Source organism: Lissotriton vulgaris, chromosome 3_2, assembly GCF_964263255.1.
Source record: "Lissotriton vulgaris chromosome 3_2, aLisVul1.2, whole genome shotgun sequence".
NCBI lineage: Eukaryota > Metazoa > Chordata > Amphibia > Caudata > Salamandridae > Lissotriton > Lissotriton vulgaris.
The window spans coordinates 64137646-64157394 of NC_141690.1; the positions used below are offsets into that span (position 1 = coordinate 64137646).

Sequence of the window (19749 nt, forward strand, 5' to 3'; positions counted from 1 at the left end):
ACAATACGTCGTTAGACGTCCCAGCCTCAGTTAGTGGTATAGAAGACGAATTCTATGCGACAGTGGCAGCCCTAACTCCCTCTGTGCCCAGTCTCTGCCCACTATCCTTCCTTCCTCTATTCTCTTAAAGTGGTGTGGAGCTGGAGAGAGAATAAGAGGTAGTTTAAAAACCACAGAGGGTGGACCTCATGGATTTACCATACACGCCACGTTGGCCTGGTAGTAACCCACCTCCAACCTCAAGCCTTGTTAGGATAAGCCTCCTTGTCTCTGCTCTGCATGTCGTCCATGTTTGTTGGCAGTGCACGCGGGCCAGCAGAGTTAGAGGGGGTTTACAGTGGATGAATATGGAAGGAACATTGTATCTGGGTGTGGTGGCTGGAAGTTGATCCTTCAGCCTCGTGCAACCTACAGACGCCAAATTAGGCCACACCTGTGTTTTGCATGTTAAGAAAGTATGTAAGGATACCAAAACGCAAGCATTTGTGGCAATATGCCTACAATTACAATTGTAGATTTCCACACTCATAGATAATTAGTCATGTGATTTCCTCAAATTATTAAGCAATCTGAATGTTAAAATATGTTATTTCAACAGGAACTGGCAGCAAGATATTTATCCATTGACTGTGTTTGGCGATACTACAATTTTTCAGTGTTCCAGAGCGAGGCTCCTTCTTTTGGTATGTATTTTTGGAAATGGAGAACGTATATAATATCTTTTGAGGATATTATCAGTTTGATTGGTCTGAACTTAACTTCACTAAATGGGTCCTCTTTTTTACTGGACAGCGACGGTGAGGTGCAGACCTGCAGGGAGGCTCCAACTCTTGACTGGTCTAGATGCTTAATTCACACTGCTCCTAGAGTCATTAGCAGGCTTGCCCTATGACAACATAGTTTTTTTTAGGTATCTTTATTGAGCAGCTTGTAATTGCAAAAAACAGAAAACGCCCAAAAATTAGGGCTCAATGAACCATCTGTGCCAAATATATTTTTTCACAAGCCATTTTACATTTCAAAGAAACAACCCATATCAAATAAGCCCTTCTCCCCCAACCCCCCTTATCTCGGCTCTAATACATACGTCTGATACACCTGGTAGTAATACATTGTGACACATGGCAATACTTAGTAACAGTCCCATCGCACCCGGCACATATAAAGAATTCGTTAGTACAGGAAGGTATTTCAAGTCTGGATTTGCAAGAAGGTACCCAGAGAAGGGAGCCCAGAAGTCCTTAGGGCGAGAGACCTCCGGCAGCTCTTCCGCGTATATTCCCAATTGTTCCCTACAATAAATTAAATCACGGACCACCCCTTAACAGTTGGTACAGTTTTGGCACCCCAACACCGCGCTACAGCCAGCTTGGCAAACAAGGTGAAAATGGCTCCAGACGCCAATTGCAGGGTTTGGGCTTCTGTACCCAACCCAGCAGACATATATCAGGCATGCACCCTACAGTTTCCGTTACAATCTCAGTTAACACTTGCGTGACCTGCAAACAACAGTTATGTATACCAGCGCAATGCCAAGCCAGGTGCATAAAATCTGCGTCAGTCTGCCTACAGCGCACGCAGCACGCACTTTCATGCAAGCCAAACCTTCGCAATTGAAGCGGTGTATAGTATAGCTGATGCAAGTATTTAAAATGAAAAATGTGGAGGTTGCATTTGGTTGTTCGGGGCCCAGTTAATGTACAGCAGAAATTCCAGGCGTCTAGTGACAGTGTAGAACACAAGAACGCATTACACTTATTATAAGAGGGGGACTCACTGAGATCGGTTCCCCGAAGGGTGGACAACAATGCACACAACAGCAAGGAGCTCTTCAACATCGTGAAGAAACTCTCCAACCCCAGCTCCAACACCAACAACATCCCGCCGTCGCAAGCCCTTTGCAACTCCCCTGCCACCTTCTTCCATCGCAAGATCACCGACATCCATAACAGCTTTAACACCCAGACAGCCCGAACAGACACCGACACAGCAACACACCATCGACCACGACCCCTTGCCAGCCTTGGCTAACGTGAACATCAATGACACCATCAAGACCATGAGCACAATCCACTACTTCTACCCGTCAGACCCTTTTCCGCACCACATCTTCAACAAAGCAAGCAGTTCCATCGCACCCCGCCTGGGCAACGTCATATCAACCTCTCCTTCGAGACCGCGACCTTCCCAGAGAGCTGGAAACACGCCAAGATCAACGCCCTGCTCAAAAAACCCAAGGCGGATCCGAGAGACCTCAAGAACTTCCGGCCCATCTCCCTGCTTTCTTTCCCAGCCAAGGTCATCGAGAAGATCGTCAACAGACAGCTAACCCGATACCTCGAAAAAAACAGCATCCTGGACCCATCCCAGTCAGGGTTCGAAGCAACCACAGCACAGAGACTGCCCTCATCGCCGCCACCGACAACATCAGGACCCTGCTGGACAAGGATGAGACCACAGCCCTCAACCTGCTGGACCTCTCCGCCACCTTCGACACTGTCTGCCGCTGCAGTCTATGCGCACGCCTCCACGATGCAGGGATCCGAGACAAGGTCCTGGAATGGACCAACTCCTTCCTCTCTGGCAGAACCCAGAGCTTCCGCCTCCCCCCGTTCTGATCCAAAGCCTCCAAGATCATCTGCGGCGTACCCCAGGGATCATCCCTCAGCCCGACATTGTTCAACATCTACATGGCCCTGCTCACACGCATCGCCCTACAGCACAACCTCAACATAATCTCCTACGCCGACAACACTCAACTGGTCCTCTCCTTCACCAAGGACACCCTCACCGCCAAATCCAACTTCCACGAAGGAATGAAGGCCGTCGCCGATTGGATGAAGAGCAGCTGACTAAAGCTGAATACGGACAAGACGGAGGTCCTCATCCTCGGCTCCAACCCTTCTGCCTTGGATGACTCCTGGTGGCCTACCACACTGGGGGCAGCCCGGACATCCACCGACCACGCACGCAACCTGGGAGTCATCCTCGACTCAACGCTCTCCATGGCCAAGCAAGTCAACGCAGTCTCCTCCTCCTGCTTCAACACCCTCCGCATGCTCCGCAAGATCTACAGATGGATCCCGACAGATACAAGAAGAACAGTCACCCAGGTCCTCGTAAGTAGCAGGAGCCCCGGCCAAGCTCATCAAACAACTTCAACGCATTCAAAATGCCTCAGCACGCCTGATCCTTGACGTACCACGCCACAGCCACATCACCCCCACCTGAGAAACCTGCACTGGCTCCCAGTCGATAGGAGAATCTCCTTTAAACTCCTCATCCACGCACACAAGGCACTCCACAAGACCAGCCCAGATTAACTCAACAGATGGCTCTTCTTCTACGGCCCCAACGGCCAGCTCTGCTCTGCCGACTTCTCCCTCGCCACCGTCCACCGCATTCAAAGAACCACCGCAGGCGGCAGATCCTTCTCCCATCTCGTCGTCAAGACCTGGAACACCCTTCCAATCAGCCTATGACAGACCTAAGACTTGCTGACCTTCAGGAGGCTACTAAAGGCCTAGCTGTTCGACCAGTAGCGGCACCCCCCTTCCTCTCTTCCCCAGCACCTTGAGACCCTCGTGGGTAAGTAGTGCGCTCTACTAATTCCGTGATTGATTGATTGATTGTATAGTTTGGTGATCAGGCCCACGCGGTCCACCCCCGCTAGCACTGCCCACAGCAGCAGCGTGCGCGGCTCGGCCGGATATGCAGGGTAAATGTCTCAAATTACCTGCCGCACACGCACATAAGTGAACCCCAGCATTAGACATATGTCACGCCCATTCTGCAGGTCCAACAGTGTCCATAATTTGCCCTGATTATATAAATCACTAAGTTGAGCAATCCCCTCCTCCCCCAGTGTCTTCAAGGCTGCCGTTTCTTGTGCAGCAGATATATCAGGGTGCGCGTCAAGCGGCAGTGATGGTGCATATAGATAGTCCAAATGCGCTCTTTTGGCAAGGCAGTGCACTGGACAAATTTCAGCTCATGGCCCCCCCGCTGCCCATCAAGGCAGCCGCAACCAGAGGCATTGGGAGCACGGAGTCTGCCTCAACCACCTTATGTGTCCAGATAAGCGCAAACTGCGCCTGTGGGCATAAGTAATGCAAGCGCTTATCAGGGGTCTCAAAAACACGGCGCTCAGACGGCTGAACCTACACACTCCAGCTACAACGGGGCTTCCCCTCCCCCAGACAAACGTTAAAAGGGTCGACTGCAGCATATTAAACATCGCTTTATTCAAATAGATGGGTATGTTGATGAACATGTGAAGGAGTTTGGGTAAAAAAGTAATTTTTATGACCGCAATGCGATCCGCAAGGGACAGAGGTAGTTTAGCCCACCGTGCAGCTTGATCAGTAATCTTGTTAACGGCAAGGACATAATTAGCCGTGACCACCGCCTCAGGGTCCCTGAGTAGCCATATGCCCATGTATTTCACCAGATCAAACAACCACTTCAAGGGAAAATCCACTTCTATATCTTTGGTGCCAGCTGTCAGCGGAAACACGGCTGACTTAGCCCAGTTGATGCCCAAGCCTAAGTATCTTTCAAATTTAACATACTCTTGTAATAGTTCCGATAAGTATGTGGTGGGTTCGTGGACGTACAGCAACATGTCAACTCCATACAGTGATACCACCAAGGGCCGCCGTTTTAAACCGCAGATCCACCAGAGAGTGCAGCTGTCACAGCTTGCATGCCAAAGGCTCCATTGCGAGCTCAAAGAGCATGGGCAACAGGGGGCAGCCCTGCCGTGTGCCACGTTTGTTAGGGAAAGGTGTTGGAGACCCAGCCATTCACACAAATTTGTGCTACTGGTGCAGTGTACAGGAGGTGAATCCATTTTAAAAAGAACAGAGGCAGGCCCATCCACAGCAGGACTGTAAACATATACTCCCACTGGAGAAAAAAATCAAAAGCCTCAGCCGCATCAAGGAGCACAGCTACCACCTGAAAATCCTGCTCAAAATAGTGTGATGTAGAAAAGATAGTACAGAGGTTGTGCATCGTGGATCTGGAGGGCACGAACCCCAACTGGTCTAGTAGGACAAGTTTGGGAACTAATGGCTGAAGTTTGGTTGCAATCATTTTTGCCAATATTTTGGCATCAATATAGATAATAGAGACAACTCTGTAGGAGTCACATACATTCGCCTCCTTATCAGGCTTCAACAGCATTACAAGTAGGGCCTCCTTAAGGAAGGGAGGTAGTGTTCCCAAGTCTTACGCCTCAGCAAATATATCCAGCAGTCGCAGCACCAAGTCATCCGCATAGGCCTTATAAAACTCGCTAGGAAGTCCATCCAGTCCTGGCGCTTTGCAAGTTGGGAGCGGTATAATAGCCAGTTCAACATCCTTGACCTCAAACTGTCGCGTGAGGTATTCTCGGTGGTCAAGTGACAACCAACCGAACGCCACATCATCTAAGTAGGCATTGATTTCATCCGCAGATGGTTGTACACGGTCCCAATACAGATCTGAGTAAAATTCCAGCACAACTCTGCTAATTTCTGAAGTGCCAAAGTGCGCCATTCCCTCCCTGTCCAGCAGTTTGGTAATATAGGCCTGACTACGCGGAGCCGCCAACTTCTGCGCCAGCGAGTGGCTAGGGCGTCCCTCCTCCTCGTAATAGCGAGTAGTGTTCTGACGAGATCTATGCACCATTTCTTGGTCCACTATCTCGTTATGCTCCGATATAAGGTCACTTATCGCAAACAGTGTTTCGGGGATGGGATTTCGAGTGTAGTCTCGCTCCAAAGCGGCTATTTTCCCAGCAAGCTTATTAATCCTGCGGGGCAGGTCCTTGAGGACCCCAGCCTGTGCTCCAATACAGACCCCCCAAATTGTAACCTTAAACGCTTCCCAAAGAACCACCATATTTTCCACTGTCCCTTCATTCTCCCTGAAGTAATTATGAATGGCTTCACCAACTGTATGCTTTAAAACCTGATCTGTCAAAGATGACTCTTGCAACCGCCACGAGAACGAGGGTCTTTCGCAGTCGGGAACCCTTAGTTCAAGGAGTACAGGGAAATGATCTGACAGAGTTTTGGTCAAATATTATACGTCAACCACCCAGGTGCAAATGGCCTCCAACAGCAACCAATAATCCCCTTGGGACCACGTGCCATGAACAGTAGAGATAAAAGTACCTTCCCTGGCGCCAGATGTTGTGCAGATTCCCAGCATCCTCGTATCCCAGGAGTGCATCAGTGGATTGCCTATGTCGTGCAGCCCCAGTCCCCACACTTTCAACATTCACGTCCAGACAAATATTAAAACTCCCCCCAGATAACTTCAGCAGTGGGGAAAGCAGAGATGCAATGCCATACATCAGCAAAGAAGGGGTGATCATCCACATTCGTACCATAAATGTTAACTATAAATACACTTGTGCCTCCAAGCGTCCCATGCACAATAGCCAGCTGGCCCTGTTTGTCTATCTCTCTGCTATGGACCTGAAATAGTGTTCCCTTTTTGATGAATATCATCATCCCCCCGGAGTATGAGGAATAAGAGGAGGCTACCTGCACCCCAGCCCACCGCATACCCACATTCCGTTCAGAAAGCTTAGTGAAATGGTTCTCCTGCAACAGGGCCACCTGAACATTCAAACTGTCCAGGCACGCAATCATGGTGCGAATCTTCTTAGAACTGTTAAGACCATGTACATTCCTAGTGAGGAATCTAAAATGACCACTTGTGCCATAAGAACCGTTAGATGCATACAGGTTTGTAATACATAATGTAGAGCATATCGCCAGGGTGCATACATATTGCAATCAGAAAGTACCAACTGTACATAGCTAACCTCCCCCGCTGACCCACCACCCACTTCGGCACACCCAACTTGCCAAAGCCATCCCAATCTTGATTAAACAAACCCCAACAAGGAAAACAAAGAAAGTGCATGGTATGGGGGTCCCCCAAACAGGGGACATCAGAGTGCTACATGTAGGAGGTGGCTGAGCAGGTCTAGTACCTATGCTAAGATCAAAAAGTTACGCACTCTTCAGGCATCCATCTCAACAGATGTGTAATGGACAACTCCCCCACCCTGTTCATGTAGATATTAGAACAGTAAACGTATTGTCATGACATAGATAGTCCCACAATCAGAATGACCCATAAAGCAGGCTCAATACCAGCTCACTGCAACATCATAGTACCTCCTCATCTTGTTCAGATGTGGCGTTGCACCAGCGCCTGTTCAGCTGCTTCACGTGCTCCATCACTGCCTTGGGGGATGTGAACATTTTGAAGTTCCCCTCCAGGCCCCACCCGGAAACGTGCGGGATACAGTATAGCATATGGAATGCTTTCGGACTGAAGGAATTTTTTTTAACTGCTCCAAACTCACGGTACACCGATTGGACAACAACAGTGATGTCCGGGAAAAAGGACAGTGTGTTACCCTGATGACAAATGGTGCCCTTATCCCTGGCCAGTCTCAAAATGACATCACAGTCCCGATAGTTTAGTAGCCGAGCAATGAAAGGGCGAGGTGCAACGCCCGGAATCAGACGCGCCGCCAAAGAACGGTGGGCACGTTCGATTATGAACATGGAGTACAAGTGCTCGGGCCATATATTTCTTTAATTAAATTCAACAAAGGTCTCCATCCTACCAGTTTTCGTGGATTCGGGAAGGCCCGTAATCCGAATTTTATTTCTGCCGGACCTGGCTTCTAAATCTTCGTTCTTGGCCTGTATAAGCGCCAAGACCTCTTCCATACTGAACGTCTTGCTGGCAACGTCCATCCTCCGCAGTAGCGACCCGCTTTTCCATCTCCCTCATCCTTGCGTTTTGCTTTTCCAGCTGCGCAGACATATGGCCCAGTCTATGATTTATAGTGGACATTCTACCCTTGATGGCCTGGAGGCTTTTTTGCATTGCCAGTAACGTGGATTGCAGATTGGCTGGCCCTCCCCCTGTACATCAGCCTCAGAGTCCGAAGACTCTTTGTGCTGGACCCTGCCGGACTTTCGCGCCTCAAACGTGAGGTGGGGTTGTGACTTATCAGGCTTCCGCATAATGGAGGGTGGGGAATGCAACCCTAAAATAACAGTCCTGACACCTGGGTAGCACACCCCTCAAAGGTTCCTATAGTGCAATGTCCAAGCAGCGGGCAGAATGCAGGATTCCAACAGTGCAAGTAGCTTACAGCAGTCGGCCCCCTTTGTGACGCCACATAAAGACACTCGCAGCGCAAGTTCCAGCCGGGCCAAGAGTGGGAATATGGCAGGGCAATGAATAAGCAGCTCTGATACACTATCTGTTGCAGAGAGGTTATATGCCTGCTAATATGCCCCCACCAACAGGGCCAAGCCGATATAGAGAGATGCGGGAGAGGCAGCTATGAAAAGCAGGCAACGCAGTCCAATAACAGGAGCGACTCACACAGCAGACCGCAAATACTCATGGAGGGCCGAGAGCTCTGAACCACAGGAGCCCAGAGGGATCTTTCAGGCGGCAGCAATCCAGGGCACAGCACATCAGGGGGAAACCAGTGGCAATACAAGCTCCATGCACCCCCATCCGCACCTACAATGCGTACAGGGCACTCCGCTGGCAACACAAGCTCTGGCGTGGTGCAAAATACTGTTTCCAATCAGTGGGTGTGATTTCACTGATAAGGGAACTCCCAAGCAGCGACCGAGGGACGGGGCCAGCAAAGCACACAGCACGCATCGGGGGGGGGGGGGGGTGGAGGGTTCCAATTCTCCCTGCCAAGATTCTAAGGCGGAGTCAGGACAGGTGGGCCTGTTCACACAGCGCACCTTGCATGCAGGCCGCAGCCGGTAGGCCACTGCCCAAAGCCCAGGCCCACACCACCTCCGCGGCTGTAGGCCTAGGCAAGAACCACCCCCCATCTACCGCAGCCCGCAGTGGGCACATACCCGTACCTCACCCATACCTCAAGCCTAAAAACCCCTTGCTACCCTTATATACTACCCTTCCATGAATCCTAAAAAACCCTTACTACCTGTGTAGATTGGGGAGACAAAGTGACCTAACGGCTAGGGTGGTCGAAACTGGGTAACCGGGTTTGATCTTCTGCAGTATCCTGTGATTCTGGGAAAATCACTTAATTTCCCCATGCCTTACAAAAAATGAATGTGTCCGTCTGTAACACAACTGGTGCTCATGTAAAGTGCTCTGATACCTGTGGGTCTAGTTTGCACTATATAAAACTGCCCCCCAAAAAAATTAGATAACACATCCCTGAACCCTAAAAAGCTCCTTACTAATACTATCCCTTTAACCAACACAACATCGAACTCTAAAACCCCTTACTAATCCTATACACAACCCTTACCTGAACCCTTAAAAGCCAAAGGCCAGGCCCTAAGACTAACCCCTGTATACTGTGAACCCTGCTGAGTATGGCCTTCATATTATTTTTGCCAGCATAATTACAGTTTCTCCCAGGCCTAGACAAAAGTTGTTTACCACGCTCCACACAAGTCTCAAGAAAGGTTAGAGGGTGATTCAATCTGGGCAGTGATTACATCAGATATGATTTTATTTGAAAGAGTATAATAGTGTTATATCATATTTTTGAAATGACAAGGCTCCTTAGTAGCCAATCCACATGCATCATGCAGCTTGTTTCCTGTTCAATCTCTCCGCTTGCAGGTCAGAAATAAAGCAGTTGTCACAGTAATGAGGCAGAGTCAGCAAACTAGAAAAGATAGAGGCTGAATTGTGTCTCAAAGGGTGTAATGTACAGTAGTACGCTTTGTGGAACACTTCGAGCATCTAGAGGGTCTGGACATTCTTCAGGGATCAAGGAAACTACAGTAGATTTTTAGAATGCCTCCATATCCTGTATTTGTCTTTACCCTGGATATGGTGCAAGCTGTCCTTGAGAGGTGAATGAAAACAATGATTAGCAATGCCACTTGGTCTGGCTTTTAAAAGAAAGTGCCTCTTAAGTTACTGATTTGCTTAGGCACACTAGTCAACATACTTGCACTTTGTCACCCACTTTTAAACCCACTGATGCGCTCTTGTATTCGCCCACTTACTCATCAGAAGTAGAATCAAGACATAATTTCAAGCCAAAAATCGTGGGAATATGGTTGCCGTACAAAAATTAAATCGAGCATAGCAGCAGGTAGGCTTCTCGCAATGGTATCCTACATAGGACATCATTGTTTGAAAGTTCCAGCTTAGCTGCCACATTTAATGGCAACACGTTGTTCATCCTGGATGAAGAAAGATGATACATTATAGACAACACCAGTCTATGGCTGCTCAGTAAACATCAAACTGGTCAACCTAATTCAAATCAAAATTGTCAGTGTATGACTGCTGTACTAATCCAAGGTGAACAACATAGGGCCTCGTTACGATGCCGGTCAGACTCGTGTTGGAAACGGGACTGCCCGACAAGGAGTCGGAGATCTTGCTTCACAAATTACGATGCGGGCCTTCAGGCGGTCAGAAGGTGCAAATTTCCTATTGCGTCTTGTGTTGCTGGCCACAGCACAAGCCACAATAGGAAAAATACACTTTTTAAATATCCATGCACCATGTGGCAGGCACTCTTGATGCATGGATGTTTGAGGGGGCACAACAGGTGCCCCCCAGGGCCCATAGCTGCGGACCATGGAGGATATGGGCCCTGCTAGGGGCCCCAAAATACACTTTCTACCACCCTTTTCATGGTGGAAGAACCAACATGAAAAGGCTTTTGGAAAGGCTCATTGTGATCTCCACTGCTGAGCCTGAACCGGGCAAAGGCGGGGCGGATTCCCCCCCAGGCATCGGTCAGACCACCTGTATCATAATATGTCGGTCGGACCAATGCCTCGTCGGTCGGACCAATGCCTCAATGGCTGGCGGAACGCCACCTCTGAGCTGCCGGATGTTCTTCTGCCCGAGATTGTAGTAAGGCTGGTAGTGTTTCTGAACATGGAGGATATCTTTGAAAGGTAAAATAATAATGCATTAGGGAAAATCCCATTGCAGGACAGCTGCCTAGTTTAGAAAAAGGGGTCATACAGAATGCAGCACACTGCAGATGCATAACAAGTACTGTCTATGGAGCTGCTTGACACTCTTATAAACAGAAAAGGAAAGAAATTAAAGAATGTATACTAAAAAGAAAGCAAGAAAAACGGAAGGAGTGGCCACCAGCCCACCCAATTCAGTGCGCTGGATTTACGGCAGATATTCACAGATGATCAAACAAAATGCTGTTACTCAAAGGGCAATAGAGTCACCGGTAGAAGTAGGGTAACTCGTTACCCCATGTTGTATTGCTGTGTAGGGACTAGCAGAATGTTAATGATAATCCAACAAACAAAATAGGGCTATCACAAACACTCTATATCTACAGTAATTTATATGGAGTTGTTATGTTTGGCTTTCATAGAAAACCTCCATCATTTATTTTATTTTCTAAATGTCATAATTCACTGCTATGACATAGCAACATATGATAACAAAACTCTTAACCCACTGTTGCTAAATCATACAAGCCTTTCAGGCCAGGTTGACAGAGCTCTCCGAGAGCCTGTCAGTGTAGCTCTGCTGGTCTGCTTTGAATGAAGGCAGGACGCACAGATGCAGAGGGGGAAGGAAGGCGAGGAGAAGGTAGTGGGGTTAGTCAAGGATGGCAGGTCATTCTTTACCTTTGGTACAGGTATAAATAACAGAGGCCATATTATGTTTGCCTTCTGCCACTGCTTAGCAGTTAAAAAGAGGGGCAAATGAGTTTGGGGGCCATACATACCATACAATTATAGATTAATAAACGTGAATTGTGGGGATGTTTTTAACCTTGCGGTTCTGAGTGCCATCGTTGACAACTTGAGCTTCACTCTCATTGTCTATGTGATGTCACTAAGAACCACTCAGTGAAAAACATCCACCTAATTCACTATTACACACCTATTATTCTATGTATTTATGTTCATTACAAATGCCTGGCAAACAATTGGAAATATGTACAAAATTAGAGTCAGCCAAACGGTATACAGCCTCACTTAAGAGTGTCTAACAAGAGTCTTGCAGTGCAAACCATCTACCCAGGAAGTTGTTGTCATATAGGTAACAAACACCAGACTCTTGCCTTTTAAATTACTCTGAGATATTCCAGGTACCACAGTTACAACTGTTAACAGGCTTTAACTCAGTCTAATACCAATCCAAATCCAAAGGAGTTTGGGCTTTAACATTAGCTTTCCACAATAAATAAGTCAGGCCTACTTTTGGTATGACTTTTCATAAGAAACAGGTAACACCTATGGCATATCATATGACATACCTTTTTTTAAATGAACCAATCATGTTTACTATTAGACCTTTGCTTTTCCCCCCCACTTTTCTGGGCTTGTTTTGCTGACCTTGGACTCTGAGCACTTCACCACAACTAACTAGTACTAAAGTGCATGTACTCTCTCCCTAACATTTGGTAATATTGGCTTATCCCCAATTGTCCCTAGTAAAGTGCACTACATGTGCCCAGGGCCTTGAAATTAAATGCTACTAGCAGGTACGCAGCACTCCTTGTGTCACTCACTGAAGTCGCCCTCTCTAACCATGGCTCAGGGCTTCCTTTGCAGAGCCTGTGTGTACAGTTTACACTGCCATTTCGACCTGGCAAGAAAACATCTTCAAAGTCACCCCTAAGGTAGGCACTGAACAACCCAGAGGGCAGGATGCAATGTATTTAAAAGGCATGACATGTACTTTCAAGTTTTACAAGTCCTGGTAGTGAAAAACTCTCCAATTAATTTGCCACTTCTGCAAGGCCTATCTCTCCCATAGAATGACAAGCTGAAGCTTAATGGCGAAATAAACGAGATCCTGGTTTTGGGAAACAACCCTGATCTCGGGGAACCAGCCACTGGCCGGACTCCCTTGGGCCGTTACCCAACCAGGCTACTAAGGTCAAGAATCTCATTTTTATTATTGATGATAAGCTTTCCTTGAAGCCACAGGTGTCTAAGGTGACTACTACCTGTTTTTCTGTCCTCAAGTGGCTGAAAAAGATCCTTTGGTTAATTCCCTTAGCAGCCCAGAGACCAGTTATTCAAGCTCTGGTCATATCCAGATTGGATTATGGCAATGTGCTGTACCTGGGCATGCAAAGACCTTGATTAGTTGTTTACAGACCCGGTTACTTGAGGTACACTTCAGTCTCTCATCTCAGGAACTGCACTAGATTTTGAGGCGCCTCAAATTTAAGGCTTTGTGCTATATGTTCAAGGCCAAACATAGCCTATCTTCCCCTAAACATCCAATGACAGGTAGGCGCATAGGGAGTCTATGTGCCTACTTGTCTGCTGAGATCATCAAGACTCTCGATGTTTGCTACGCCTAGGTTTCGATTAACCCACATGAAGGGATGTTCCTTTGCCTACCTACGTCCTAAGTTGTGGAATTCTCTCCCAACAATGGTCCCTAGGGAAGTTAGAGATAAGAAACCAAGCAATAAATATAGACTCAATCAGTACTATATTTAGTGGACATGTCCAGCCGGACAGAGGTCTAGTATTTACTTATAAGCAGATAAACAGTGGTTAAACATCAATACATAAAGTTGGACACAAGCCTGTGTCCTACTAAACCAATGGAATACAAGACAAAACAACAGGGGGCTCAGGCAAAGCTCGTGGTTTGTTACATAAGAACAATTCACAGTGTCAGAGAACAAATCGCGGAGAACACCTTTACACTATTCATATGGAACATTTTGAGCATATAAGGTGTTTTAAAGTGTCGACGGCGTTTCGATCCATTGGGGTAATGTGTGGATCATCATCAGGATATCCAATTTACCTTAAAACCATAATACACCAACAAGTTCGGGAAGTGGAACTTGGGGTAGGGATCGAGGGCGGCATCAATGGTGGCTTCAGAAGGTAGAGGATGAGTAGATCTCAAGGGACTTGAAGGAGCCGCGTGCGCGTACTCCGGCGCACAGTGGCCATTGTTAGGATGAAGCAGGCTGGATAGCGGGAGTCAATGTCTGGCGGTGCTGATGATGATCCACACATTATCCCAATGGATTGAAACACCGTCGGCACAGGGTCAAGACTGATTTGCATATGGCCATGTTTAAACTGGGGTGGCATGGTGAGCAAAAGAATTATGGATTTAACTCGGATGTCTTGACTGGGGGTGAATGTTTCGATTTATTCTGCACTCCCTCCATCAAGTGTGTTATCTGCTTCCTCGCCCTAAGTGCACCGGGTATCCAACGTGAGTTCCGGGCTCACTGTGCCACTGGATTCAAGCTATTCTGGTTGATGAGGGGCGAAACCTGGAAACCGGTCTTAGGATGCTTGTTCCCCGTCCAGGGAGGACCCGGTTTGGCAGTAAGGGCCGGACTGTTCCCATGAGGCTCAGGGTCAAGACTGATTACATATGGCCACAGGTCCAAACTGGGGAGGGATGGTGAGCAAAAGAATGATGGATTTAACCCAGATCTCATGACTGGGGGTGAATGTTTTAATTTATTCTGTATTCAGTCCATCAATTGTGTGTCTTTTCTTCCTCGCCCTAGGTGTGCCAGGTATGCCCAGACATGGGTCCCGGGCTCACTGTGCCACTGGAGTCAAGCTATCCTGGCTGATGAGGGGTGAAACCCCCAACCGGTCCTAGGATGCTTGTTTCCGTTCCAGGGAGGACCTGGCTTGGCAGCTCAGGCTGGACTGTTCCCACGAGGCACAGGGTCAAGACTGATTTGAATATGGCCAGGTCTAAACTGGGGTTGCATGGTGAGCAAAAGAATGATGGATTTAACCCAGATCTCTTGACTGGAGGTGAATGTTTTGAGTTATTCTACATTCTGTCCATCAATTGTGTGTTTGTTACTTTTAGAAAGTTGGCATTTTCTTACTTTATCACAACAAAAATTATACAGGAGTCACAACCATGTTTCTCTCTTAAACAAACCGCTACACGACACAAAGTAAATTGTGAGTTGAATACAGTTGTACATAAACACCATTTAAACACACATACATGCAACATGCAGTCAGGGTAGGAATTTTTCCCATCAGTTGTCTCTCTGTACCGCCACTGTCGCATCATTTGGGTTCTCCTTACCCAGGAGTTAGTGCACAAACAGTCACACTAGTTGGAAAAAAGAGACTGTATGAGTATGGAGACTGACGTTAGTTGTTTCACTGAGTGGTGTCAGTAAGGTGTCGGTGTGATGTTTACAACTGAAAAAAAGCAGTGCAAGTGAAAGTAAGTGAAGTGAATAAAATTAGGTGGAACTGAGTAGAATAGGTATTTTTAATATTTTCTCTCAGACCCCTAAGCTTTAAAAACAAGTGAGAAGTGAAAAAAAGTAGATTTAACATAATATCTACTCAGCAAGTGGTCGACATGTTTCTGCATATATATGGAGTTGATCCTATGCATTCATCAGGACCTAGATGTTACTACTGCTGTACATTACCGTGAAGAAAAGGGAATAAAAGGAATTATGTCACCTGTTTGTCAGGTGTAGATTCTCCACCACAATCTAAAATGGTCATGCAGACAAGGAAAGAAAAAGAGAAAAACAAACATATTCGTCACAGAATGCACTCTATATTAGTGATATTCTTGTGTTCATGTTTTTAACAATGCGATCGACATGATATCACTCACCCAATTTCTGTGGGGATGGCACCTCACCTCACCTGGCTGCAGCTCAGGTAAATAAGGAGCACCGCTCTGTTTAGCAAAACACACAATCGTAAAAACACTCCACTAATTTATCTCAAGGCAAGATAAAGAAAAAACATGTGATGTTCTTGGTTTCATCTATCTTAATGCAAAAATAATGACCTCAGTATCATTCATCACAATACAACAGATGTACGTGTATCACATTGTGTATCAAATTTGCAGATTTCGTACATGAATTTGAATCTCTGGGTGTAAGATGCACATATGCAGATTAGGTGGACCCCAGAGACACCAACCTTTTCTACTGTCAAAGACGAACACCACCTGTGTATTTGGTGGCTTTTTGTGTCATTATTTATCTTTTCAAATGCCCCTCTTCTGATATAAAAATCAGAGAAAGCACTGTATCAAAGCTATGTTCCACAAAGAAATATTTCACACAGAAAATGGTCAAGCTCCGTTAACCCCAAAACAAAATTACAACACGAGCGCTTGGGGGCCGTAATCGGCTGAATTGCACAGAGCCTGTGGTATCTCTCGCGTTCGTAAACAAACGCGAAGCGACCTAAACTTCCGTGTCTAAGTTCTGGCAAAGATTGACTATTCCTCTGTACGATCTCAACTATTGTCGATAGATGCACCCTTTTACTGCATGAAAATGTGCCGCTCGTACATGCACCGGTGCGTGCAACGGAGGAAAAAGAAAAAGAAAAAGAAAAGAAAACTTTCTTACTTTAGCCATTTGGTGCCTGCTGCCTGTCTCTGATACACATCTGGGGAGGATGGCAGCTGTGCTTTGTGTATTCCCCCTGGACAGTCACACACAATGGGAGCTTAGGTGTGACCTGGTGGGCCATACTGGCTGGATGGGAGGGAGAAGCTGGACCCAGCCTCACTTACACTTGAATAGACTGTGTCCTGTCCCCACACAAAGAGCTGCATACCCCCTGTAGTGAGTCTGGAGCCAGAGCAGGTGCATTTCAAAGACCTGTCTTTGAAGTCTCCCCCACTTCAAAGGCAGAACTGGGTAGAAGTACTGGACCTCTGACACCACCACTTCTGTATACCTCTGGACCTGTGAAGATTTTGCCAGGTAGAAGGATTTATGTGCTGCTGAAGGACTGCCACTCTGCTGGACTTCTGCTTTGCTGAACTCCTGTCTTGCTGTGCTACCCTGCTGCTTGTTGTTCCCCTGCCTGGGTGAGAAGGACTGGACCTGTATCACTTGAACCCAAAGTGACTCCAAGGGCTTGATGGCTGGCTTCTTGATCTGCAATTCCAACCACCCTGGTTTTGCAAGTGGACTCTGCAATCCGTGAATCTGCCCTAAAAAGTGGTGACACCCCAGTCCTGGACCATTGGAAGTGGACCTAAGGTGTTGCTTTATCGGAACCCATCCATCAAACTGGCACCTCACACCTGTCGCATGGATCAGAAACAGGTGCATTGCCCCTGTTTTGAAGATAAGAACCAGCTCCTTACCTTTGCTGCATGGCTCAACACCAACACATCGCTGCTTCTGTGTAGATCGGACCCGACGCATCGTCTTTGGAACCACCACTGTATGACCCTCTTCCCAACGCAGGGCCTTCACATCTCCGTTGAAGGCAGCCTCGACAACTGCGCTGAAACTCTGCCTCACAGCACTCTGTACAACTGAGCATCACCACTGTAATGAAGATCAGGACTAGCGCGTTGCCATCGCTGGGTAGATCGGCACCGGCACATCGCCTCGTCTGCACCCCACATGCTCAATGTTGACGCAACTAGGAATCAGGTACTTTGGCTCAGCGGACCTCACTGAATCCAGCCCACGTTCCATCATGGCTGGCTTTGAGGTTTGATTTTGTCCCGGTATGGCACTGTTGGAAGTGTCGGTCCTTCTCCTTCACTGCCACCCCAAATGCTTCAGGCGGGAGTCCCTGACCCCTCATTTCAACGTTAGGCCGAGTAAGGACACCATCTAAGATAGCCCTGCTCACCCGCTTAGTAGCTTGGCACGAGCAGCCAGGCTTATCTCCAAGGCACGAGTGTACAATATGTGCAACCACACTCGCAGCAACTCAATGATGTCACCACAAATAGACTCCACACAAGTTTTTATAAAATGATTATAATCTTTATATAAGAAGTTATACTATATGACCACACAATACAAAACCAACATATAAGAATGGGTAGTATCCCTTCCTGTGAATTAGGTTCTAACCCCTACCACTGCTTCTAACCAACAGTTAAGCTCACTTCTAACCGATTCCAAAAGGTTAGGCAAGTCGTATTGCTAGAATCACACACGTTGCAAAAGAAAGGAAATACCTCAATGCGTAATGATATTCTCTTGTACTGTGGAACAAGGAAACAGTGCCATACGTAGCACCATAGTCATGTACTTTGCAATAGAAGGAATAATGCAATACGTATCACTACTAGCATGCCCTGTACCAGGGAGAAAGAAAGCAATGCCTCATGCTACAATCATGTTCAGTGCAATGAAGAAATAATGCACTGCACCACATTATAATCAGGTACTGTGCGATGAAGAAATAATGCAGTGTGCCACGTTACAATCATGTACTCTGCAAGGGAAAAATAACGCAGTGCGTAGCGCACCTAGCATGTAGTTCGTATGGCACAAATGAGTCATGGGTCATATGACAGTTCGATGGTTCGTTAGCAGCAATGATGCAAAGTGTAATACGACAGTTTAGGCGCTCTTTTCACAGTGCCCCCAATATGGATCAATGATGAGACAAAAGTACTGCTTCTTACTCCAGCCCCTTTTTGGGCCAGCACAGGCCTAGATCCGAGCAAAAGCAACAGGCTCGCGCATCTGACAGAAGCGAGAGGCTGAGAAAGTGTCACTCCGGGCCCGCACCCCACCCCAGGTGGTGATCCACATTATCTGGGGGGCGCGACTCCACTCTACTCTCCTCCTTCAGCGACTTGGGCCTTGATCCAGAACTCTGTCAATGAGTACGGCGAACTCGGGCCGGCAGCTCAGCTCCTCTGGTACTGCCGGTCCGGGCCGCTGCTGTTTCACTCCGAGGGCCCAAATACCTGGCCTTCCTTCTGGCAGTCTCGGTGAGCACTGAGACCTGCCATCAGCACTGTGGAGACTTACTTCAAATTCAGTGCACACACTACCCAGGCACTCCTCACCAGCGCCTCAGGTTGCACCTCAACACGCACACTGCGCGTCCGAGACTCGCCTCTTCTCTGGTGCTCACGATGACCCGGCGCTCTTCACCAATGCCTCTGCTTGCACCACGACACACACCCTGCGTGTCCAAGACTCAGCTTACACCTGCGTGCCCACGATCACAAGGCACAACTTCTGAGGGTCTCAAGCTGCAAAGGCAAGCGCACACCGTGTTGCTTGGGACTTCTCCGGAAATTTTGATGTTCCTGTGTTTCCAAATAGGGAGCCAGCTCACCTCAGGTCCTTGGGGTAACAAGACACAGCACAAAGCACAGTCTTCTTCCAGCAGGTGGACCCAGCGCCTTCAAGCACAGTCCGAACAGCCACACATCCGGCTACGAATCTAAACCCATTTATCAGAGAATATGTTAGATATGGACAATACGCTGGCCTTCGGATAAATTGGGATAAATCTGTTGTAATTCCACTCACCGTGGACACGTTATAATCCGATTTGGAATTCGCTTTGAAGTGATGTACGGATCCAGTTAAATACCTAGGGGTCTGGATTCATCGGGACCCAGAACTAGTCATCAGGGAGAACTATGGTAAGGCCACCTAGGCGAGACTGGAAGAACAGGTAGACAGATGGATACAAATGCTCTTCTCAATGGCGGACAGGATATCCCTACATAAAATGATTGTCTTGTTCCTATATCTGTTCTGGAATATACCAATCTGGCTAAATAAGGCTTTTTTTGACAGATTACACTCTCTCATGCAGAGGCAGACATGGGCTGGTAAACATGCTAGCACAAGTTGGACAGTATTTACTCAACCATACCATTTGGGTGGTTTTGGAGCGCCAGATTTCCATTTATACTTCCTATGCACAAGAGCACAACATGCACATTATTGGCTGAAACCACACGCTTACTATTGCAGTAGAAAAAGACAGTGTT

At 47.4% G+C, this 19749-nt stretch overlaps 1 protein-coding gene across 1 annotated transcript in view; it reads left to right on the forward strand.

The window, feature by feature from the left end:
* The window catches only part of SEL1L3 (SEL1L family member 3), a 519344-nt gene that overhangs the window by 413615 nt on the left and 85980 nt on the right, over positions 1-19749 (forward strand). Inside the window, exon 19 of the mRNA XM_086964007.1 lies at positions 599-683. Coding sequence (XP_086820133.1) covers positions 599-683 — 85 coding nt within the window. The remainder of the gene's footprint in view (positions 1-598; positions 684-19749) is intronic.